This window comes from Pongo pygmaeus, chromosome 13 (assembly GCF_028885625.2).
Source record: "Pongo pygmaeus isolate AG05252 chromosome 13, NHGRI_mPonPyg2-v2.0_pri, whole genome shotgun sequence".
NCBI classification, from domain to species: domain Eukaryota; kingdom Metazoa; phylum Chordata; class Mammalia; order Primates; family Hominidae; genus Pongo; species Pongo pygmaeus.
Window position 1 is genome coordinate 118,626,956 of NC_072386.2, and position 24,994 is coordinate 118,651,949.

Here is a 24,994-nt window from a genome sequence, read left to right on the forward strand (position 1 = left end):
AGATCCTGGAGTACAGCATCTGGACTCCAGGCCTCCCTGAGGGGTTATGTGGAGGACTTTGGCCTGCTGTCCCCACCCGGGGGGTTTGGGGAGAGATGTGCTCTGAGCCTGGCATGGTTCGCTCCCTCTGGCATTTATCTCCTTGGTTGGTTGGAAGCCCATCTCCAACTATGGAGTCTGCCCTCCCAAAGCTGACAAGAGCAACTTTTTTTTTTTTTGAGACGGAGTCTCGCTCTGTCACTCAGGCTGAAGTGCAATGGCGCGATTTTGGCTCATTGCAACCTCCACCTCCTGGGTTCAAGCGATTCTCCTGCCTCAGCCTCCTGAGTAGCTGGGATTACAGGCACCCACCACCACGCCCAGCTAATTTTTCTATTTTTAGTAGAGACGGGGTTTCTCCATGTTGGTCAGGCTGACTTCAGGTGATCTGCCTCCTGCCTCAGCCTCCCAAAGTGCTGGGATTATAGGTGTGAGCCACTGCGCCTGGCCAAGAGCAACTTTTTTAAACCTACAGTCCAATTCTTTTCCCTTATCTCTCAGGAGACTTTTACCTCCCACCCCTGTTGTGCATATAACAGAGGAAGGGGCAGAATCAGCCTTCAGGGTTTAAAGGGGCCATGAGTGGGGGTCGGCCCTGAGGAGGAGCGGGGTGAATGCTATCCTGGGATAGAGATGGAGCCCTGCTGGCCTGATTCCTCCTGGCCTGGCCAGTACCACTGAAGCTTCCTGCCACTTCCAAGCTTATTAAAGAACCAGAGTGACTTGCCTGTCCCAGAGAGACTTGGGACAGTCAGAAACAGGGGTGAGGGGCCCAGGGCAAGCCAAGCCTGTAAACGATGGCAGCCTGGGGCTTTAGTTTGGGAACACACTCACACCTCCTACAGGTCAGGCTGCACACTCGTTATTTGATAACCCCATCTGCAGGTGAGGAAACTGAGGCACAGTTATTTGTCCTCAGGCATGCTCCTTAGAGGCCACTTGATTGCAGAGGTCTACAGGGCAGTGGTTAGAACTTGGCCCTGAGGACAGAGCTTTTGCTCCGTATGAGGCTGGCAGGTAACGGTCTTCTCAGTTTTCTCCCCAGGAATCTGGAACGATGAAGGTGGTGATGATTGTGCCTGTAGCCAAGACCGGGAGAACCCTGGACCCCTACATCTTCCCCACCCCTGGAATGTCACTATACATATCTGACTTCCTTCTGATGTTGCCTTTGACCCTAAAGTCAATATGATAAAGTAACAAGGTAAAAACAAAACAGCAAAAGAAACAAAAACCGAAACATTTAATTTTTTCTCCCCAAACCAAGACACTGACACTAGGCTGATTTCCCCTAACAATGTTATTTTCTACAACAGAAGCTGGGACAGAGGAACAAACACAGCCCACTCACGTAGTGGTGGCAACATTCTGTTAGAAAGGAGGGGAGTCAAATAAAAAAACACCCCTCCCCCAATTTCCTTGATCACCTCCCTAAAGACAGAGGAGAACATGGACACCCTCCATCCTGGCAGACATGCCGTGTGGTCAGTTTGTGTGGTAAACAGGAAAAAAAAACCCTAAAGATATTGTAGACCTTTATTTTCTTTAAATTTCCTAATAAAAACGTTAAACTTTCAAGAAGATTCCAAACTGACATTGCATAGACCAATTCCTTTCCAAAAATATCTCTGATATACTCTCCATCTCTCTCAATATATAGAATTTGAAGTCCAGGAGCCGTGGGTACCTGGTGGGAATTCACTGAGCTCAAGGGGACAAGGGGGCTGAGGACAGGGCTCCCACATGGGGACAACAAGGCCAGGCTTTCTGGCCTCTGGTTCCAGCCAGCATCAATTTGGTTGTGGCCAAATTCTCAGTCCAATCACCCTGGCCCAGGGCCTGGCGTGGAAGGGTGTGGCAGGCTCTGTCTCCTTCTGGGGTTCCTGGTCTGGAGGAGTCTCCCCAACAGCGCCAAAGCCGGCTGTTTTCTGCCCAAAGCCCCAGAACTTTGAATAAGAGGCAAATCTACCCTGAATGCACCTCCCTCCTAGGCTGGGTGAGGTCACGCAGACACAGAAGGGCAGGACAGAACTCCCCATCTTCTGGGGGCCAATTCGTCTGGACACAGTGCGGTCAGCTTCCTTTTTAAAGTGCCAGTATCTGTGGGGCAGGAAGGGACTCTCAGGGCTGAGAAGAGCCTTCTCCAGCCAGAGCAAACACTCTGTCTCACCTCGGCAGGCACCTTCTAACATTCATTTTCTAAGGGTTAGGTGAGTAAAACAACAACAAATGCTAGAAATGCTCTGGTCCCAATGCCAGGGAGTTCCAAGACCAAGAAGCCCAACTCTCACCAGCGGGGACAGATGGGGAACTAGGGAAGGAACCCTCCCAGCCTGGGGAGGGCACCTGCACCCCTCCCAGAGAGAGAAGCCCCCATCCCGGCCCCCCAGCTGGGCCCCAGCGCTGCTGGAACCAGCCGGCAGGTGGGGCAGAAAAGCAGCACCTCCCCTCACCAGGGGGAGGAGGCAGTATTGAACCGTGAACTCAAGAAGAAAGACGGAAAGAAAAAATGAAAAAAGCTATAGGGCTAAGTAAACACCAGCCTGCTGGGTTTATACAAAATGAGTGAAATTTAAAAGGGACAGGAGAGTTTGTCCAGGGACTGGCTGACAGCCAGAACCCACCTTCAAGCAAGTTACAAGGACTTGGGGGAAAGTGCTGAGAGCAGAGGCTATAGTAGGGGGCAGGGCCAGACTGCTCCCCGCTGGGAAAGCACACCCCTTAAAGGAGCCCTTCCCCCTTGCCCAGAACGGGGGATGCTTCCAGAGGAAGGCTGAGGCTTTTCTGGCAAGGAAGCCAGCTCCGGACCAGTCCAGCCACAGCCCACCTGCCTCTCTGGCATCCGCCCCAGTCTGGGCAGCTGACCCTGAGGGCAGAGAAGGACTTTGCTTGCTCCAACCTTCCTGCAGGAAAACCAGCTGCTCAGGACCCAGCCCTGGGCAGAGGGCACGGTCGGTGCTCAGACCTTTCTCAGCACGGGTCTCAGACCTGAGCTAGAGCTAACTGGAGGGAGAGGCAGCACCCGTTCCCGCCGGGCTGCTGGACCCTGGGCCTCTGACTGCACAGCAGGCAGTGACCAGGAGTCCTTGGGAAGGGGCTCAGGGAAGGGGAGGTGAGGGGCCAGCGGGACTGTGCTGGGGGTGAGCATGTGCAAAGTGCAGGCTGCAAGGCAGCGGGAGGACATTTGCCGGGGAGAGGCAGGGGTCTCGATCTGGAGTGTGGGTGGGGTCTGGATCTGGAGTGTGGGTGGGGTCTGAGGTCATGGCTCCCAGGAAGAGGCTGCCAGCAGGTCCCCCAGGACACAAGGAAGGGACAGCTGAAGCACTAAGCAGTCAGACAGTCACAGGTGGCAGGATTCCAGAGGTGGTCTGGCCCCCCCACCACCAGGGCAAGGGAACAATGGAGCAAGGCCCCGCCGCTAAGACGTGACCAAAGCCAGTGCTCCTGGAGTGAGTGGGGACACAGCCACAGGCATCTCTACATTTAGGAGCCGCTGCATGTCCTCAGCCAGAGGGCTGGGTCAGTCTCCAGCAGCGCCTGTCCTAGCCAGCTCCTTCTTGCCCACAAGCTGCACGGGCCCGCCTGGCCTGCCTGGCCTGCCCTCTAGTGGTTCAGAGGAGAATATTCACAGTGGTGCCTGGGCCTTGGTGGGCCAGGAGGGTCCCAGCATGGATGGGAGGGCAATGGAATGATGCTATGGGGAGTGTGGACTGGAGTGCATGGAGGAGGCATAGATGAGATGTGGCACAGAGGTGATCTGAAGGGGGAAGTTCCTCATGGAATGATGCAGGTCTGGACTCCAGAGAAAGCAGGACTCTTCTCCAGCCCGGACACCTGCTCCTCAATGGCTTTCAATCACAACTGGCTCGTAGACCCCAGAAGAGACCCTGCAGGTGAGAGACAGGTAAGCATGTCCCCCTAGATACCCCATTTCCTGAGCGCTCCACTGGACCAGGCCTCTGGAGGTGTTTCACAAGCAGGTACTGTTAACCAGCCCCGTGTTGCAAAGGGGCTAAAACTGAGCTCCAGCGATGGTAAGTCCCTTGCCCACAGTGACACAGATAGTAAGCATCAGAGTCTGTGGGGCCTGCAGAGCCCTTCTGGGCACGTCTGGCTGTGCCACCCCATCCTCACGGTCACCTTGGTAGGGAGTGATTGCACCCTGCCCCACTTGACAGGTGAAGAAACTAAGGCTCAGAGGGATGTGAGGGTGACCAAGAGGGCAGTGGGATGTCAGGAAACCTGGTCAGCTCCTTTCCCTGCCGAGCCCAGGCCCAGCCCTGGAGTCGGGGACTCTCGGGGCTCAGCATGTAGCTCTGCTGTGATCTCGCTCCCAACCAGATTGGTTTCTTTCCCCAAGATGCTTCCTCATTTTCAGAGGGGGCCAGGGAGGGGTGTGTTTACAAACCCGTAAGGAAGCCAGCCCCTCAGTTTCCTTCTTGCTCACCGCCCCCTCACCCCCACCCCAGAGCGGCCCAGGAGGCTACTGGGAGATGACGGCTGCCATTCCAGGCCGTGGCCAGCAGGAGTCAGCAGAGCAGTGTGAGACGGTAGCCTCTGCGCAGGGGCCTGGCCATGCCTCTTCCCTGGGGATGTGGATGTTAGGTGGACTCCCCACCTGCCCTCAGCAGCCTGCCCGTGGGAAGCTCATTCGCTCACTCGCTCATTCATTCGGTTAGCCAAAGCACATGGAGAGCCAGGCACACAGTCAACGTGCTCCAAATGAATGCCTGTGACGCAGCACTCTATAAACTGTCGTTCCTGCAACTTTGGTCCCATCTACCCCCGCCATCTGTGGATGCTGTGTAGGCAGCAGCCTGCGTTGAACCAGGCCTTCGCTCAGGGCCCAGTGCCTAGCTGGTGTTAGGGAAAGATTTGTTCAGTAAACCCATAAGGCATCACCACCACCATTCTTCCCGAGTCCCTGGAGCTGGGAGGAAGGGGAAGGGAGGGTTCTAAATAAACGCATGAGGCCCCTGCCATGTGCCGAGCCCTGCGCCAGGCATTGCTGGAGGTGACCCTGTGAACTGTGGGAACCCACCGAACCTGTCCGTGCCCTCACTGCCCCAGGCTCCCAGGTGAGGTGGTGGTGTCCACACCGCCTGACAGATGGGGAAAGGGAGGTTCAGAGACATGACAGGCACAGGGTCACACTGTGGTGACAAGATTTGGCGTTCAAGGCCAGGTGAGTGGACTGTGGGGACTCTGCTCTCACCCCCAAGCCCCAGCCGCCCCTGACGACCCCTCCCTAAGCCTGCCCTACCTGGTGGCAAGCTGGATGCCGCTCAGCGTGGCGGAGCCATCGCGGCTCACGAACAGCCGGAGGTTGCTGTCTGTGGGGACACAGGGGAGGATGGAGGCTGAGCGCGGCAGGGCCAGCCCTTGGAGCAGGTGGCCTCACCCCCACCAGCCCGGCACGGCTCACCCTCGGTGTTGCTGCCGTCTGTGAAGTCCTGGCTCTGCATGATCTTCTCCACGATGGCATCCGCATCGATCCGCGTGTCGTCCACCCAGGTCGGGTGGCTCTCCACCGAGTCCTTCTTCCGCCTGGGTCGGGTTGTGGGGGGACAAGTCACAATGGTCAGGGCAGTAACAGGTGCAAGCACAAAACGACGACAATAATGCCAGTCAGCTGCAGCGGCGCTCAGAATGTCCCTGTGCGCTCCGTGCTGTAATTCACTGAAACCTCGCGTGCACAATAGGGTACAGCTGCCATCATGAGCCGGTTTTATAGACGAGGATGCCAGGCAATGAGCAGGTAAGTCAGCTTCCTAAGGCCACCCAGCAGATCGTGCTCTTGTCCGATCCGCAAAACCGCAAGAACAGCCATGAACAGAACCTGCTGCACGCCGGGCATGGCTGCACCCTTCAGGGACATCAGCTGGTGGAATTGTCACCACCCAACCCTCTGAGGTGGGGGTCTTACGGTCCCTGTGTTACAGGTAAAGAAGCAGAGGTTCAAGGCACCACCGGGAGGGGTCTGTTCTCCAGGGGGCACTAAGCAGTAGGCCTCACCTGAAAGAGCGATCGGACAGATGCAGGGGCCGGGGTGGCCGCGGTGGCTTCTCCAGGGGCCGGTGCTCCCGCTCACTGCCCTCAGGGCCCTCCACGGTCATACCAAGGCCCCCAGAGGCGCTGCTGCTGGTGGACGTGTTGCGGCGGTGCGTCAGGTCTGAGAGGCTGGAGGAGCGCGAGTGCTCAGTGCTATAGCCTGTCAGGGGAGACGCAGGGGAGCGTCATAATGGGGGATCCCAAGGAAGGAGAAGGCCGCGGGGGGCAGGGCCAGGCAGCCACTCACCGGAGATCTTGGACTGCTGGCTGGCATAGCTGGAGTTGCGGGAGTGGCCAGAGTGGAACACCTCCTCAGGGCTGGACAGGTTCTGGTCGGGTTCCTCTGGCAGCCCTGGAAGGCAGGAAGGGGCAGGGGGTGAGGTGACAGGAGTCACCCAGTGCTGCTCACTGTCGCCCTTCACAACGTGCCCTCACAGAGGATCCCATGGCAGGGCGCCATTTAACAGACTGAAAAACAGGTTGAGAGGAGCAGCAACCAGCCTGAGCCATAGGTCACCCTCCGAACCCAGGTCCCTTCATTCCACAGAGGGCACACTTGGGTGGGGTGCCCACCACAGGTCAGCGAGGAAGAAGAACGCTAAACAAAAACTGCCTCCACTACCCACAACCGCAGTGAGAGGTGCAGAGCAGGGAGCAGTGCTTACTGGGGGTCTGGCCCAGTCTGGGGACAGGGGAGGCTTCTCCAAGGAGACGGCCTTAATGGCAGACCTCCAGGACACATTGCTGGAGGGAGCCAGCTAAGGCCTCAAGAGGGCAAGGGCCTTCCAGGCACAGAAAACAGCATTGGCAGAGGCCCCGAGGCTGGAAGGGGCCTGGGTCAGCGGAGTTGGAGTGGAAGGGACACGGTGAGGGGGAGCAGTCTGGCCCAAAGGGACAGGCCCACAGTCCTGTCCCAAGACACCCATAAGCCCAACTTCAAAACAGACTTTCCTGGCACTCCCCAGCAGGAGGCAAAAGGGACTAGGTGGGACCTACCCAGGGCTCTGAGTACCCACCTGCCTTCCCACCCAACACACCCCAGGCTGGCCTGTGTGCCCATCCATAACTATGTGGCTTTTCAAGTCCCCAGCAGTTCTCTGCATATGGGGGTAGGCCAGCTCCAGAGGCAAGTGGGCACTCAAGTCCCACCCTGCCTGGGGAAGGGGCCTCTTCTACTTCACATGAAGGCACCACCTGCGCTGGGGTGGCTTAGTCCCCAGACACATCTCTCTTCTGGGGAACCCCATCCAGGGGCTGGAAAGAGTAATTGTGCTGGGAAGCCCCCAGCTTTCTGTTCTGGGCCTCAGCTGGCTGGGTCTGCAGGGGAAAAGGGAGTGGAGGAAGGCTGGGCCCTTGAGGTCAGAGGATCCCTCACCACTCTCAGTTCCCAGAGGCAGAATCACTCGGCAAGCATCTGCTGGGCCACACGAGGCCTGTGCTCTAACTGATTCTGTGGGACAAATCAGGGTTGTCACGTGACACCTTGCTCACTAATCAGCCTGGGGGCGGTCCAAGGCTCTTATCTCTGGGGGCCCTGCTTAGGGTTGAGGGGGCCCGGCAAACACTTGGGGGCAGGCCAGAGCCTCCTGTCCTGGCAGCACCCCCTCCTCCTAATTGCCATGCCATCTCCTCTGGGGGCTGGGGCTCATTCACATTTTTCATAACATTAGTACCAGTGATAATTTAATAAAAACAGAGTGCCCGGCCGGGCGCAGTGGCTCATGCCTATAATCCCAGCATTTTGGGAAGCCGAGGCAGACAGATCATGAGGTCAGGAAATTGAGACCATCCTGGCAACCATCCTGGCTGATATGGTGAAATCCTGTCTCTACTAAAAATACAAAAAAAAAAAAAAAAAAAAAAGATTATCTGGGCATGGTGGCACTCGCCTGTAGTCCCAGCTACTCGGGAGGCTGAGGCAGGAGAAATGCTTGAACCTGGGAGGCACAGGTTGCAGTGAGGCAAGATTGCGCCACTGCACTCCAGCCTAGCGACAGAGTGAGACTCTGTCTAAAAAAACAAAAACAAAAAACAGAGTGCCCACTGAGTGCTTACCATGTGCTGGGCAGGTGCCCACATGTGGACAGTTAATCCCCAAAGTGACCTGGGATGTAATTGCTATTACCAATCCCATTTTCCAAAGAACACTGAGACAGAGAGACGCAAACTGGCCAGTCAAGGTCATAGAGCACGTAGGAGAGCAAGAGCTCCCAGCACGTCCCTCTGCCAGGTATACTGTGCCTCACCCGCCAAATGCAGCTCAGACACCACATCCTTAGGGAAGCCTTCCCTGGCCCCGGATGGATCCCACCTTCTAGGCCTGTCTTCCCCAGCTTTTATCGTGTTTGCAGGTAGACATGCATTTATCTATGGCTTGATTGAGGCCTGTTTCTCCTGCTAGACTGCAGGGCCCTGAGGATAGGGAGGCCACATCAGTCTCAGTCCAGGGCACTGCTGTGATCTCAGGGCCGAGCACCATAGCCAGCACGCACAAGGTGATCAGATCTCATCAGCCCAGCAGGAGCATGCAAACACCCTCCCACCATCACTCTCCCCTCAGTCAGCGTCTCCCTGGGGACCTGGTTATGACATGGAGGTAAACCCCTCAGGCCGCTAGCAGGGGAGGGGCGGGGTGGACAGATGAGGAACTGTACCTGAGCTGAGAATAGTGGGCCGGGCCTTGGGGGGCCGGGACCCAGTCAGGGAGTTGGTGCTGCTGCCACCACTGCTGGTCCCACCACCCTTACATGTCAGCTGCAGGGAGGAATCCTGGCCTGGGATGGAGATGGACTTGGCAGTAGATGGTGGCCTTGGGAAGACAGACAAGTGTGACTAGGGTGCCCCGCTTCAGGACCAGACGAAAACAGAGGACACCCAGAGTCCCAGTTCCTCCACCCCTAGTGCCCAGGACTGGGCTCCCACCCGCTCCCTAGGCCTGTGCCAGCACTCACGTCTTGAAGCAGGGGTCTCCAGAGAGCAGGAACATGCCAATGGTGACCTGTGGTGAGGGGAGCAATCAGCCATGCCCCGGCCACCCACAGCCCGCCCAGGCGCAGGGCCCCCTGCAGCCTTCTGGCTCTGGCCTCAGAAGGGCTTGGACTCCAGTCCTGTCTCTCTGCCCCCTCCTGGCTTGGGGGCTCTGGCAAAGCCACCTAACCTCTCTCTGAGCCCAGTTTCCCTGTGTGGAGGACAGAGATGGTACCAAGGCCTGCCTGGCAGACCAGAGGGGAGGGCATAGCAAGGTGAGGCCTGGGCTCAGCCCTGCACCTGGCAGAGTAAGCGGACTGCCGTCAGCTAAAGGCCAAGACAGTGAGCTTCTCCACGGTGAAGCCACACACTCACCCCCGGCCCTGTGTAAGGAGCACAGAGCTCAACCCAGCAGGCAGGAGAGGGAAAAGGGCTCATGGGGCCTGGCACAGCAGGTGGTGGGCAGGGTTTGGTGAAAGTCTGATGAAAAAGCATGAAGCCATTGCAAACTAACAACAGCCCAAATGTGGCAAGATTTGGGCCCTAAAATCTAGGCTGAGATGGAGTGACAGGCAGCGGATGAGCAGGTGGAAAAGAGGGGCACAGATCCTGAGGCCACCACTTATGAAAGGGTGACCACTCGGTTGAGGCTTTCGGCCAGGCGCTGTGGCTCACACCTGTAATCCCAGCACTTTGGGAGGCCGAGGCGAGTGAATCACGAGGTCAGGGGATCGAGACCATCCTGGCTAACATGATGAAACCCCGTCTCTACTAAAAATACAAAAAATTAGCCAGGCATGGCGGCAGGCGCCTGTAGTCCCAGCTACTCGGGAGGCTGAGGCAAGAGAATGGCATGAACCTGGGAGGCGGAGCTTGCAGTGAGCTGAGATTGTGCCACTGCACTCCAGCCTGGGTGACAGCGAGACTCTGTCTCAAAAAAAAAAAAAAAAGAAAAAAGAAAGGGTGACCACTAGATTGAGGCTTTCTATGGCTTATTCACTCAGCCATGAAAGCATCCTAGCTAGCCCAAGGCTGTTGATGAGGGAACCAAGACTCAGGGAGGGGAAGTGACTCCCAAGACCTTGCAGACAGGACGTGGGGAAGCTTCCCTTGAACCCAAGGCTACCTGGGCCCCAGGCTCCCTTGATCTGGCCTGAGGTGCACAGGGCTACTGTGCCTGTGCTCTTCAGCCTGACTGAGGCTGAAAGGCTCCAGCTCCCAGGACAATCAGCCTGGACCCTTTCTGGCATCTCCGGTTCCCTCTGCAAAGGGTCTAGGAAGCCCCAGAGCCCCTGCTCACCACCTCCTGCCCAGCTCTGCTCTCCCTGGGTCCCCTTGCAGAGGCGCTGTTAGGACAGCCTGTTTTCCCGGCCAGGTGGAAGGTGTGGAAACAGAGGAAGAGAGGTGTGCTGCTGACGGACACCCAGACATTTCTGTTCCCAAAAGGCCAATGAGGCAGCTGCCTGGGGGTGGGGCTGCCCTGTCCATAGGAAACCTGCCCCCAGGGCCCTCAGCAGCCATCATTTTCACTGATAATCCACTGGGGGCCAGGCTACTGCGTGTCACTTGGGGAAGGGTTAGGAGCTGGGCCAAGAAGTCAACTGGCTGGTGGTCAGGTGCCAGCTCTGTCTGTGACTCCAGGCAAATGACTTAACGTCTGTGCCTTAACTCCCTCCCATTTGAAGCTGGGACTAATCAAAGATACCACGGCTCGTGGGGCTGCTGTCAGGGGACCACCAGAGAAGAGAGAGCATGCAGTCGGCATGACATGAACCCACTGCAGGCGCTTGCCAAACCCTGGAGACTGTCAGGGCCCCCTCCCTGACCTTGGGGGGGAAACTGAGGCCAGCAGTGGAGCCAGGCCTCCCTCTGATAGTGGTTTTCTGATTCCAGGGTTCACACCTTCCCGATGTCTACCTGTTCAGGTAAGGTCTGTATTTTTAACAACCCTCCTCCAGGGGGTTCTGATGAGCAGCCTGGTTTGTCCCCATCCCGTGGTCAGGGTGGCAGAGGTGGCAGGATCCCTGGTACCTTAAGGATGGAGTTGTCCTGGCGAGTGTTCTTCGTGTCATATCCCTCGAGCAGGCAGCAGCGCACCGTGGAGCCCGAGCCCGCAAACTCGGCCAGGTTCAAGTCAGCGAAGCCCAGCTAGGAGGTGAGAGGAGCGTGTGGGAGGGCTGAGGGAGTGTGGGCGCCTGGCTGGTGGAAGCCCAGAAGGGTAACTTGGCAAAAATTGGGGAGGGAGACAGACAAAGCCCCTGGGCCCGCCCCACAGCCTCGACTGACTGTTGCATAACTCGGACCCAAGGACAGAGGCCCCGGGTCGGCAGCACCAACATGGCAAAGCCAGGAGCTCACATCCCTGAGCTGCACAAAGCACCCTTTGTGCCACATCCCGGCGTGCACCGGGGCCAGTGCTCCTGACATGAAAGGACATTGTTGTCCGTGACACAGATGCATTGTTCCCTGGGAAACAAGGCCGTGCTGTCGGGAGCTGCCGGGTCAGCAGGCAGGGGAGGAGGGAAGGCCTGTGGGAAGTGGGTGCTGGGGAAAGTGATGGGACACCCCCACAGGGGTTGGGAGGGGAGGGGCACTGCAGGATGAGCAGGAGCCCCAGGGAAGGCGCCCTGGTAGAGGCCAGAGTGAGGGGCTGCTGGGCAGAGTTCAGGGTCTGAACAGGCCCTCAGGAACTCTGGACAGAGGATTGAGGGATGGGGAGGGAAGTGGGATTAAGTGCAAAGAGGGCGTGCACTAAGAAGGCCCTGTGGATGGAGGCCAAGTCTGCTAGACCTGGAGGGGAAAGTGAGGTTGAGTCGAGGTGGTGCCAAGCTTGGGGACTTGGAAGACATCTCCGGTTCCCTCTGCAAAGGGTCTAGGAGGCCCCAGAGCCTCTGCTTACCACCTCCTGCCCAGCTCTGCTCCAGATACAACAGGCTCAGAAGAGATAGATAACGAAATGCTTGAACCAATGTTTGAACCCAACCGAACCAATCAGGGATGGGTGTCAAGTACCTGCTGCCTACAAGTCTCTACTGCAGTGTTCAGGGCACACACTCCAGAATCAGGGAATTGGATTCAGATCCTAGCCCCGCCATGGACTCAGACTGATACCCATTTTACAAATGGGAAAACTAAGTTCACAGAGGCTGGGCGCGGTGGCTCACGCCTGTAATCCCAGCACTTTGGGAGGCCAAGGCAGGCGGATCACAAGGTCAGGAAATCGAGACCATCCTGGTGAACACGGTGAAACCCCGTCTCTACTAAAAATACAAAAAAAATTAGCCGGACGAGGTGGCGGGCGCCTGTAGTCCCAGCTACTTGGGAGGCTGAGGCAGGAGAATAGCGTGAACCTGGGAGGCAGAGCTTGCAGTGAGCCGAGATCCGCGCCACTGCACTCCATGCACTCCAGCCTGGGTGACAGCGAGACTCCGTCTCAAAAAAAAAAAAAAAAGAAAAAAAAAAAGAAAACTAAGTTCAGGGAGAGGAAGAAGCTTGCCCAGGGCCAAACAGCTAACCCAACAGAGAGAGGACTGAAACTAGGCCCAATCAGCGCCACATCCAGCCACTTCTCAGGGCCTCAGTTTCCTCCTCTGTATAATGGGAGTAAAGCCTGCAGTGGGAGTTCAATTACAGAAAAGAAGGGAAGGGGACTGGCAGTGCCTGCCACGTGCTGGGTGCCTGGTAAATGTTTGCCAGTGGAGGCGAGATGCTCCCAGGTGTTTGCTGGTAATTCCTTTCCTGGCTGCACAGCTGTCCTCACCCGTGTGAATCAGAAAAATTTCCACTGTGACAGCACCCTCCACAGCCTGGTTCTAGCCATACTGTCCTCTGCTTCTGGAGAGGGACATCAGTGCCTCGGGCCAGGGCAGAGTGCACGGCCCAGCCGGCTGAGTTCCTGAGCTCTGGTCAGTGGGAAGGGCCGCGCCCTGTATAGCACCTCCCTCGGGTGAGAGGTGAGGCGAAGGCATTTCCCCTCCCGGCTGATGAAGCCCACCTTCCTGCCACTGGGCTAAGCCTCCCAGGAGCTGAGGAGGGGAGGCCAAGAGTCCACCATGGAGAAGAGGGATGGAAGGCAGAGCAGGCTTATTCAAAGCCAGAGCTGTCTTTTCCCTCTTTGCCCAGTAGAAAAGCTCTTATTAATACTATGTAGGACTGAACTGTCTGTGGGTACAGTGAAACCCTGGTAACAACGCACATGTCCAGCAGCAGGGCTGGCTGAGTCAACCATCGCCAGCTATGCCACGGGACGCTGCTGCCATTAGAAAGCACATGGAAATTTGTGATAACACAAAAAGATGCCCAGGATGGATTAAGTAAAAAACCAAGCTGCAGTGCTCGCTTCGGCAGCACATATACTAAAATTGGAACGATACAGAGAAGATTAGCATGGCCCCTGCGCAAGGATGACACGCAAATTCGTGAAGCGTTCCATATTTTTTTCTGTTCTTCGTAATTTGATGTACTTCTGATAATTTTTGGAAAATAAACCCACACATGGCATTTTAAAATAAAAAGTGACAATCAGTAAAAAAAAAAAAAAAAAAAAACCAAGCTGCAAATCTGTTTATTTATTTATTTATCTGGAGGCAGAGTCTCGCTCTGTCACCCAGGCTGGAGTGCAGTGGCGTGATCTCGGCTCTCTGTAACCTCCACCCTCCCGGGTGCAAGCGATTCTTGTGCCCCAGCCTCCCGAGTAGCTGGGATTACAGGCGTGCACCACCACACCTGGTTAATTTTTTTTGTATCTGTAGTAGAGACGGGGTTTTGTCGTGTTGCCAAAGCTGGTCTTGAACTCCTGAGCTCAGGCAATTCGCTTGCCTCAGTCTCCCAAAGTGCCAGGATTATAGGCGTAAGCCACCATGCCCAGCCATACTCGGGAGGCTGAGGGAGGAGAATTGCTTGAACCCAGGAGGGGGAGGTTGCAGTGAGCGAAGATTGTGCCATCGCACTCCAGCCTGGGCGACAGAGCAAGACTCTGTCTCCAGAGAAAAAAAAAAATCATATTATTTGCATGCACTTCAGTACATACAGAGGGTGCTCATTTTGCATTTCTTTAAACCACACGCATACATTTTATTTGCTGCTGTCTTTGTATGGTATATTTCCTTTTTTTCTTCTTACAAGGTCTGGAAAGGTCTTAATCTATCCCAATAATGGGGTCCCAGAAAGAGGCCTGGAGAGAGGAAAGGGGACAGAAACTGGCCCTTTTGCTCTGTGAACTTCTGTACCATTTATATTGCAACAACCATATGCTGCCTTTATACTGAGTGCAAAGGCCATCAACAAAGATGTTTCTAAAAAATAACACATCTCAGGTAGGGCTGAGTGTCTCTTGCTTGTGGCAGAGAAGGGGCTGGAGGCTTCCCTTGTGCCTGTCCCGTGCCGCCCCCCCATTCCATCCCACTGCCCCTTCACACAGCCCCTCTTACCTTGGAATAAGCCTTCCCGCCTTTCAGCTCCTGCACAGGGAGGGAGACACGAGCAGCAAGTTGACTGCGGAATCCCAGGGACCTCATGCATCTCCCCCAGTCCCCCCAGATCTGAGGGGAGGAGGGCAAGGGGCAGAGCAACTCACCCCATTTTCAGCCGGGGGTGCGGACTCATGAGGGGAGGGGCCTACAGCCCAGCCCAGCAGCCCCACACGCGCCCTTGGCCTCACCTTGCGCACAGACACGCGGAAGACACAGGGGTCCAGCAGGCCGGTGGCCGGGTTAGCACTCATCTTACACACGAAGGTGAACCTCTTTCGCCACCGCACGCAGTTCTCCTGTACCTCCTCCCTGCGGGCCAGAGGCGACAGGTGAGCACAGGCACACACATCCGCGCCAGGGGACCCCATGTGGTACCAGGGACATGGCAAGAGCCCTGCCCATTGGGAGTGAGGCGGTGGGAAGCTTCACTTTCACTGTGTCACAAAGTAGCTGTGTTTTCACCACAAGAATGTACTCGTGTAGTTGTTGTAAAAACAACAGCGAAAACGTAATAAAAATGAGACAAACACAAGGCAGGGGTGAGGTGAGCTAGGGCAGTCGTCCCTCCCTAGGAAGCCTGGCAACCTGCAGAGCCTCCCTCTGCACCCAGCGCTGCTCCCGCCACCTTGCTCTGAGACCTTGGGCAGTTCCCTGCACTGCCATTACCTCCTCCAAAGCCAGGCTCTGCCAACCGCCTCGTGACCCTCACAACAGTCTTAGGCTGGACTACTCAGCCCATTTCACAGATGAAGAGACCGAGGCTAGGCAAGCTGCCCCACACCTCTCAGCCAGCAGATAGCTGAGCTGGGCCTCAAGCCTGGTTCCTCCTGACTCCAGAGCCCCCTTCTTCATCACTAATAACAACAATGGCAATAGTAACAACAGCCGATACCCACACAGTGCTTCCCATGTGCCAGGCGCTGTTCAAAGAACTTCACAAGAGCCAGCAGGCCCTGGAGCCTGCTCCAAGTGCCAGAGAAAGGTGGTCATGCCAAACCTTTCCAACCTCTGTCTGGAGCAGCCACATCATCAGCCCAATCCCCAGTCAAAGAAATCGGGGGCCCGGAGGCTAAGACCCTCACCTGAGGCCCACCACAGGTAAGAGCAGAATGGGGATTAACCCAAGCAGTTGGACTCTGGGTACGGAGACAGCTACCTGGGGGCTTCAGCTTCACCAACACTAAGCAGAGGGCTCTGGTCTTCTAGTCCCCCGGTTCCTCCTGAGTTGGAGAGCATGACCATGCTGAAAAATTCTGCACCCCTTTACTGGAGAGATGCTTTGTGCTCTGGGAGTGAGTGGGAGCCAGTGGCAGCGCTCATCCAAGCCCCTCCCAACTGCTGCGGGGGCCTTGGCAGGATCTGGGGGTGGCAGCGGCACGTGGCAGAACCGAGCTCTGCATCCCCGAGCAGCTCCCCATCTCCATATAGCCTGCCTGACAGAGCCCGTACTCAGGAAGGGGCGGCCAGGGAAGGGAGGAGACAGTGTGAGAGACGTCATCTCCAGCTCATCCTACCTAACCAGAACCGCCAAGGGGACAGCTAAGGAAGTGACCCGAGGAGAGTGGGTTAACTGCCAGATCGAGGCCTCAGGGCAGAGGGTCAGAGAGGGCTGCAGCCAAGCCTCCCCTGAGCATCACCAGGTTTGCTTTGCATGGCAGCCTTGCAAGGTGGGCTCTATGCCACCCCTTCTACTGCTGAGGGCACTGAAGCTCCAAGAGAAGGCCACCCTACCCGCCACTTGAGCTCACATCCCCAGTGACTGGCAAAGTACGATTTAAACCCAGGACTGTATGACTTCAGAGTCAGGGCTCTCAGTCACCACTTTGGCTCAGGAGCCCAGGAAAGCCTGGCAAGGAGAACCTGTGGCGTTGTGGGGCCTGCAGTACCCTGCTCTGCCCCAAGGCACCGCCCAGGTCTCTGAGGGCCAAGCAGGTGCTGGGATGAGCCACTGCAGACTGTATTTACCCAGTGGTGACTCAGTGTCACCAGGAGAGGGCGGGGGAACGGGTGAATCAGGGAAGGTGACATTCAAGCTCAGGATAGAATGAGCCTGGGGAGTAGCCAGGTGGAGGAGACAGTTCCAGAGAGAGGAAACAGCATGAATGAGGGAGTCCCGTTTCCTTAGCCAATGAAAGCCCCTAAGCCTCACTTTCTATGAGGAGCCCCCTCCAGGCTCCACAAGGCTTTGAGGATGTGACCAAGGCTTACCTTGTGCTCCTGCCAAGGCGGTGACAAGGGCCAACAGGGCAGGCAGACCTGGGCCACACCCTGCACACTCACTGGGGCACACCGCCCCTGTCGTGGCTGCTGTTGTGGGAGCACTGAGTGAAATGAATCCTGCAAAGTGCCTGGCCTGGTGAAGGCTCTGTGATGTCACCAGAATGCACCTAGCTTGTTAGAGGAGGGTGAGCTCCAACAACCCTCTGCAACCAAGACTGCGGACAGGCAGAAAGGTCAGGGCTGAAGATGGGAGGAAGAGACAGATGTAATCCCTATAGGCAGGTGCCACAGGAGTGGGGGCCCTAGGCTGGGGGCATCACCTGAGTCCAGTCATGCTGGCTCCACTTACTCATTCATTCACGATGATGATTCATTCATCATCAAACAACTGAGCACCAGTGTGTGCCAGGCCCTGTTCTAGGCACTGGGACCACAGCAGTAACCAGCTTACATTCTGGTGGGAGGAGAAAGAAGACCAAATAAACAAGAAAAATACCTAGTAGTGGAAAGGAAGAACTAAAACTATATTAACAGACGACTTGATCTTTCATACAGAAAACCCTTAAGGAATCCACTAAAAAACTATTTTATTTATTTTTTTGAGATGGAGTTTCACTCTCGTTGCCAGGCTGGAGTGCGAGGGCATAAACTCTGCTCACTGCAACCTCCACCTCCTGGGTTCAAGCAACTCTCCTGCCTCAGCCTCTCGAGTAGCTGGGATTACAGGTGGCCACGACCACGCTCGACTAATTTTTCTGTTTTTGGTAGAGATGGGGTTTCACTGTGTTGGCTGGGCTGGTCTTGAACTCCTGACCTCAGGTGATCTGCCCCCCTTGGCCTACCAAAGTGCTGGGATTACAGGTGTGAGCCACCACACCCGGCATTATTATTATTATTTTTTGAGACAGAGTCTCACTCTATCACCCAGGCTGGAGTGCAGTGGCACGATCTCGGCTCACTGCAACCTCCACCTGCTGGGTTCAAGTGATTCTCGTGCCTCAGCCTCCTGAGTAGCTGGAATTACAGGCATGTACCACAACACCTGGCTAATTTTTGTGTTTTTAGTAAAGATGAGGTTTTGCCATGTTGGCCAGGCTGGTCTTAAACTCCTGGCCTCAAGTGATCCATTTGCCATGGCGTCCCAGAATGCTGGATTACAGGCATGGGCCACAGTGCCTGGCCTCATACATGATTACAGGTATGGTGGCTCATGTATGTAATCCTAGCACTTTGGGAGGCCGAGGTGGGCATGGATCACTTGAGGTCAGGTAGCTATAGTTCCAACTACTCGGAAGGTTGAGATGGGAGAATCTCTTCAACCCAGGAGGTAGAAGTTGCAGTGAGCCAAGATCAAACCACTGTACTCCAGCCTGGGCAACAGAGTGAGACCCTGTCTCAAAACAAACAAACAAACAAAAAAAGAACAAAAATAAATAAATAAAAATAAAAACGCATGAGTTCAGAAAAGTTGCAGGATACAAGATCAATATACAAAAATCAATTCTTTCTATATACTGGCAAACATTCACAGTGAAAAGAAGAATGCAATTCCACATGCAACAGCATCAAAAAGAAAAAATACATAGGAATAAATTTAATAAAGTACAAAATACATACTCTGGAAAACTACAAAACATTGCTGAAAGAAGTTAAATATCTAAACAAATGGAAAGACATCCCATGTTCATGGACTGGAAGACATGTTGTTAAGATGATACTCCCAAATAGTTCTAAAATTCATCACAATCCCTATCAAAGCCCCACGCTGGCTTCTTGGCAGAACTTTGACAAGCTGATCCTAAACTTTACACGGAAATCCAAGGGACCAGAATAGTCAACATAATCTTTAAAAAGTAAAACATAATTTAAAAATTCACACTTTTGATTTCAAAATATCTACAAAGTTACAATAATCAAGAAAAGGTGGTCCTAGCATGAGGACAGACACAAATGGAATACAACTGAGATTATCCAGTTTACAAAGGTTTAGAAATAAACCTTAGAGATCAGCCTGGCCAACACGGCAAAACCCCATCTCTACTAAAAATACAAAAATTAGCTAGGCATGATGGCGTGTGCCTGTAATCCCAGCTACTTGGGAGGCTGAGGCACAAGACTCACTTGAACCCAGGAGGCGGAGGTTGCAGTGAGCCAAGACGGCACCACTGCACTCCAGCCTGGGCGACAGAGGGAGACTGTTTCAGAAAAAAGAAACCAACCTTCACTTTTACAGTCAACTGATTTTTGACAACAGTGCCAAAATAATTCAGTGGGAAAAAGAATAGTCTTCTCAACAAATGTTGCTGGGACACTGGATATCAACATGCAGGAGAATGAAGTGTGTGTGTGAGGGGGGTGGTGCGGGGGGCTATCTATCTCATGCTATATACAAAAATTAACTGAAAATGGATCAAAGATCTAAGTGTAAGAGCTAAACTATAAAATGTTGGAAAAAAAAGCATATGGGTAAATCTTCATGACCTTGGATTAGGCAACTATTTCCTGGATATAATACCAAAAGTAGATGTGATAAAAGAAAAATATAGATATATTGAATGTCATCAAAATTAAAAACTTTTAGTGGGGCACAGTGGCTCACACCCGTAATCCCAGCACTTTCGGAGGCCAAGGTGGGAGGATCACTTGAGGCCAGAAGTTTGAGACCAGCTGGGCAACAAAACAAGACCCCATCTCTATAGAAAATTTTAAAATTAGCCAGGAGTGGTGGTGCATGCCTGTAGTCCCAGCTACTTGGGAGGTTGAGGCAAGAGGATGGCCTGAGCCTAAGAGTTTGAGGTTACAGTGAGCTGTGATTACACCATTGCACCCCAGCCTGGGTGACACAGTGAAACCCTATCTTAAAAAAAAAGAAGAAAAAACAAAACAAACAAACAAAAAAAACCTTTTGCACTCCAAAGAACATCATCAAAAAAGTGAAAAGACAAACCACAAAATAAGAAAAAATGCTTGCAAATCAGATATATGAGGGACTGATATCTAGAATATATAAAGAGTACCCACAACTCAATAAAAAGACAAAAATCCAATTAAAAATGGGCAAAGGATCCAAATAGACATTTCTCCAAAGAACATACACAAGTGGTCAACAAGCACACAGGAAGATGCTCAACATCATTAGCTATTAGGGAAATGAAAATCAAAACTAAAATGAGATACTACTTCACACCTACTAGGATGGCTAGAATCAAAGGCGAAGACATAGAGAAACTGGAACCCTCATACACTGCTGGTAGGAATGTAAAATGGTGCAGCCCCTTTGGAAAACAGTATGGCAATTCTCCAAAAGGTGAAACATAGAGTTATGATATGACCCAGCAATTCCACCCCTAGGTATATATCCCGGAGAAATGAAATGTGTCCACACAAAAACTTGTACACAAATGTACATCACAGAATTATTCAGAACCAAAAAGTGAAAGCAACCCAAATGTCCATCAACTGGTAAATGGACAAATAAAATGTGTTCTATGCATACAATGGTGTATCATTCAGCAATAAAGAGAAATGATACACTTCTAACTGGGCATTAACCTTGAAAACATGAAGCTAAATCAAAGCAGCCAGCCAGAAAGAACTATAGAGTTTATTATCTCATTTATATGAAATGTCCAGAATAGGCAAATCCATAGTGACAGGAACTAGATTGGTGGCTGCCAGGGGATGGGGGATGATATGATCTGGCTCTGTGTCCTCACCCAAATCTCATCTCAAATTGTAATCCCCACGTTTGTCAAGGGAAGGACCTGGTGGGAGGTGATTGGATCATGGGGGTGGTTTCCCCGATGCTGTTCACATGAGTGAGTGAGTTCTCATGAGATCTGATGGTTTTATAAGGGGCTCTCTCCCCTTTGCTGCTGCTTCTGTCTCCTGCTGCCATGTGAAGAAGGTCCTCGCTTCCCCTTCGCCTTCTGCCATGATTGTAAGTCTCCTGAGGCCTCGGCACCCATGTGGGACTGTGAGTCAATTAAACTTATTTCCTTTGTAAATTACCCAGTCTTGGGTATTTCTTTATAACAGTGTGAGAACAGACTAATACAGGGGACTTGAGGGGAAAAGGAGTAACTGAGTAACTGCTAATGGGTACGGGATTTCTTTCTGGGGTGATGAAAATGTTCCAAAATTGGTTGTGATGATGGCTGTGCAACTGTGAATATACTAAAAACCACTTAACTGTACACTTTAAATGGGTGTATTGTGTGGTATGTGAATTATATCTCAATAAAGCTGTTAAATACATGGTAAGTCAAATAAATAGAAAAATGGAGAACACCACAGGGAAGGCGAGTGGGGAGTGCAGGTAGCGATGAGGTGTGGCTGCTTCAGGTGGGGGGTTAGGGATGGCCCTTAGGGCAGTGACATCTGAGCAAGGCTTGGACTGAAGCGGCGACTGAGCAAAGACGGGGGAAGAGCCCTCCAGGTGAGGGAGCAGTAAGTGCAGAGGCCCTGAGGCAGAAACACACTTGGCAGGTGGAAAACTAGTGCAGAGGACAGTGGCTGAAGAGGAGCTGGGAGGAGATCAGAGGGGATGAGATGGGTGAAGGAGCAGGGGCAGGTCCTGCCAGACCTCAAGGGTGTGAGAAGACTGCATCTGATTCTGACAGTGGCTCTGTCTTGCCCCCGTGGACTGTGGCTTAGGCAGAGGCTGAGAACAGCCGCACAGGAGGAGAATGGAAGGGCAAAGAGAGCAGAGACACTTCCCAGGCAGCCAGAGGAGGCCCAAGCTTGAAAGGGGGAAGGCTGGGGAGTGGCCATGGGTCCCCGCATTTCACCTAGGGTTGGAAGCAGCTGCTGGAGGCCTGGGTAGGCAGCTCGGTGCTCTGGGCGTGTTGAAACACCCAGTGGAATTGGGATTAGTGTCTGGGAACAAAAGCTCACAGTGAATTGTGGGCTTTCTCCCTTTCCTTTTGAGAGTTTGCTGTGGGAACGCCAGCCAGGAAGCCTAAGGCCCATTTGCAGTTCCAGGGCCAAGCCAGAGAAAGCCACCTGGAACCCTCCTAGCTCAGGTAACAGGCATATTCCCCCCTCCACAGGAAGAGCTCACAGGGTCAGCACTGGGCCTCCCTCCTGTTTCTACAGGGCTCTGAACAATCACCTATTAGAAGCCACCACTCCCACGGGAAGAGGCAAGCAGCCTCAGCCGGCCCATGGCCAGAGGTCACAGCAAGGGTAAAAAAAACACAGCAGCAGCGGCCACCTCCTGAGGGCCTACTGTGTGCGGCCCAGAACTCTTCAACACTGAAAGGTGACTGCTACCACAGCCCACTTTCCAGATGAGGAAAGTGAGGCTCAGAAATGCTGCGTAACTCATCTGAAGTCACAGCAGAGCTAGCCTCGACCCCAGCCCCATCTGTGTCCAGACCCTGTGTCACAGCTGGGACACAGCTGTGCAGCTGCCTCAGGGCCCACACTGCCTCCCCCTCAGCCCCGGGGCCCCTCTGGTGGGAAGCAGCTGGGCACCCCCAGGCAGGTGGCATGAAGTCCCATGCATGGGGCAAGGATCATGGGGGGAGATGAACACAGGCTCAGGCAGGGTGGGGTGAGGGATGCGCGTGACGAGAGGCGGGAATGAGGATGCCAGGCAGGCAGCCATGAGCCCCAGGTTGGGAGCTGGCCAGGTCAGGATTGAGGACATCTCAGAGCCTTGATCCATTCAGAAACCTTTTCTTAAGCCCCCAACAGGTGCCAGGCACTGCTGAAGGCTCTGGGAACACAAGCAATAAACAGAGAAGACAGAAATCCCTGCCTTCAAGGGGCTTATATTCTGGCAGTGGGTGGGAGACAGACAAAACCAGGCAAATGCATGCCAGCTAGCCTGGGGTGCAACAGAGAAAAAGGAACCAAGGAGGGAGGCAGACAGTGCCCCAACAATGGGGGCACCAGAGAATGAGGGCCAGAGGAGGTCTTCATGGGAAGGTGACATCTAAGCAAAGACTGAAGCGAGTAGCCACAGATATCTAGGGGAAGAGCAATCCAGGCAAGAGGAACAGCAAGTGCAAAGGCCCTGGGGTGGGAATGTCTGTCGCGTTCAAGGAGGAGCTGGGGGCCAGTGTAGCTGGGGCGGAGGATGCCGGGGCGGGCATGGGCCAGGGAGACTGGAGAGGCAGCCTTGGTCCTAAGCTTACAGAGGGGTTTATGGAGGGGCACTCCCCACGATGTCCACGTGTATGCGACTGGTCAGAGCAGCAGAAGTTGGGCAAAAGTGGGAAGTAATGAGGACTGCTCTGATGGCACCCGGCAGGCAACGCCAGAAGGGAAGGAGGGGAGGGAGGGCAAGCTGTGCTCCCCGGCAGGGAAGGACGGCCCCATCAGACCTGCAGGAAGGGAACATGCAGAAGGGGATCTACATGACCCCATTTTTATTTAATTTTTTTAAGTGACATATGTAAATGCCCACAAGCACACAGAAAACAGGAGATGCCCACATCAAATTGCAAATGAAGGCCACCTCTGGCCACTGGAGTGTCTGGAGATTGGGGTGAGTAGGGAAGAACAGAAAGGATGAAGATGGGGGGCATGGTGCTCCTTTTTTCCTTCATTTTGAACAGAAAGTATCCATTGTGGGCATTTCTTAAAGCACACCTGACCGAACGGAACCCACTCCCCGGCAGTCCTGCGGACTGCACTGTGGCCTGGGGTGGAAATGCCACTCTGCAGAACGACCCCACCCCAGCACTATGAGACCCTGGAGGGAGGGCCCAGGGTCCTGAGAGCTAAGTGCCACCAGAGCCGGCTGTGACCTCCACGGTCTGCAAGTGCTGACAGGGCAGGCCTGGGCTGCTGGGTGCTGTGCACGCCAGTACCCAACACATGTCTCCAGTGACCAGAGGCACAACCAGCTGCCTGTCTCAGAAAGAGAAAAGTGTAAAAAAACCAAAACGAGCAGCTATGAAGAAAAATTATAAATAAGATGTTTATTAAGAAAACAGGCCAGACATGGTGACTCATGCCTGTAATCCCAGCACTCTGGGAGGCTAAGACAGGAGACTCACTTGAAGACAGGGGTTGGAGACCAGCCTGGGCAACATAACAAGACCTCACCTTGATTAAAAAAGAAAAAAGAAATTACAGGATCACGGACCCTCCTTACTGCCCACCACCACCTACTTACCCTAATGTGGCCCAGGTCTGGACTAGAGAACTGAAATTTTAAAATGATAGAACCAAGGTCCAGAGAAGGAGATTGTTTTAACCCAGAATCCTGGACTTCAGGCTCCCTGGCCAAGTGGCTTATTCACACTGGTATGAGGGGATAATGGCCAGAAGGCAGTGAGGGAGCTCAGAGCAGGTCTGACCAAAGGTGGGGTGGAAGGGTTATCAGAGACTCTTTCTTCGTTTCTGTCCAAGAGTTGTTTCCATAATTGAAATTTAAATTGAAAATGAGAAAAGGGTACGGGTTAGGAAGGCTGCTTATAAGCAAAAGGGATCTGAACCCTCAGCCACCTGGTTCAAGGCCTGGGTCCTCCCAAGTTACCAAGTGGAGTCACCCCATGCAGTACATGGGACCTGCTGGCAGGGCTGGCCTCCCGCCTGGTTAGAGACAGTGATGAATGGCCCTCCCGGGCCTGGGTTTGCAGGGCGTGCTTCCCCAGCTCCCTGCTGCCAGGAACAGGTAATTACAGAGACTGGGTTTCATTTTTAGCTTTAAGATATACAATTAGACATGTAAATCTCAGCAAGGCGGGACAAGCCCCGCACCCACCACAGCCACTGTGGCCATCCCAGCAGTGGAATTTGGCTATTTCTGGGCTGTCTGGAAACAGCAGAACACCCCACCAGGCTGGTGTCCTTGGCCTGGCAGAACTCTCCAGGAGCTCTCCCGGCCCTGGGAAGGCTGCCCAGTGACCTGACCACCTTCTGACCCATCCCAGGAAGCACACCAGGTGGTGTGGGAGGACACAGGGACCTGTATCCTAAATCGGACTGGGACCTCCACAATGCATCCACGAGGACTGACTGTGGTGCCGGCTCGGGGTGCGGGACACAATGCGAGCAACCTCCTGGAGGAGCCCCTGGTTGAGAGGGGGAGACAGCCATTACACAGGAATGACTGCAGTCACCGCCAGTCTCCCAGGAAGGAGAAGGAACTACAAGGGCAGTGAACAGAGCAGGCTGGGGGAAGGAGGCTGAGAAGTCTCCCTGGATAGTGACATCAGAGCCGGGACCTCAGGCAGAAGTCAGCTGGGTGAAGACCTGGGGAGAAGGAGGTCCCAGGCAGTGGGAACAGC

General features: G+C 54.1%; 1 protein-coding gene and 1 non-coding gene across 4 annotated transcripts in view; one reads left to right on the forward strand and one right to left on the reverse strand.

Annotated features, from left to right (window-relative positions):
• Window positions 1-1,263: 1,263 nt before the first annotated feature.
• Window positions 1,264-24,994, reverse strand: part of EEIG1 (estrogen-induced osteoclastogenesis regulator 1) — a 40,673-nt gene continuing 16,942 nt past the window's right edge. For 2 of the 3 annotated variants that reach the window (XM_054500983.2, XM_054500984.2), the window contains exons 2-11: window positions 14,717-14,837; window positions 14,487-14,516; window positions 11,089-11,205; window positions 9,042-9,088; window positions 8,745-8,899; window positions 6,338-6,442; window positions 6,055-6,250; window positions 5,465-5,586; window positions 5,303-5,372; window positions 1,264-3,926 (exon numbers count right to left, since the gene is read on the reverse strand). In XM_054500983.2, coding sequence (XP_054356958.1) covers window positions 3,881-3,926; window positions 5,303-5,372; window positions 5,465-5,586; window positions 6,055-6,250; window positions 6,338-6,442; window positions 8,745-8,899; window positions 9,042-9,088; window positions 11,089-11,205; window positions 14,487-14,516; window positions 14,717-14,837 — 1,009 coding nt within the window. In that variant the 3' untranslated portion in view covers window positions 1,264-3,880. The remainder of the gene's footprint in view (window positions 3,927-5,302; window positions 5,373-5,464; window positions 5,587-6,054; window positions 6,251-6,337; window positions 6,443-8,744; window positions 8,900-9,041; window positions 9,089-11,088; window positions 11,206-14,486; window positions 14,517-14,716; window positions 14,838-24,994) is intronic. The other variant, XM_054500987.2, reaches the window with a different exon arrangement.
• LOC129044844 (U6 spliceosomal RNA) lies at window positions 13,389-13,495 on the forward strand. Its single transcript, XR_008504819.1, has one exon. It is a non-coding gene; the product is annotated as a U6 spliceosomal RNA (small nuclear RNA).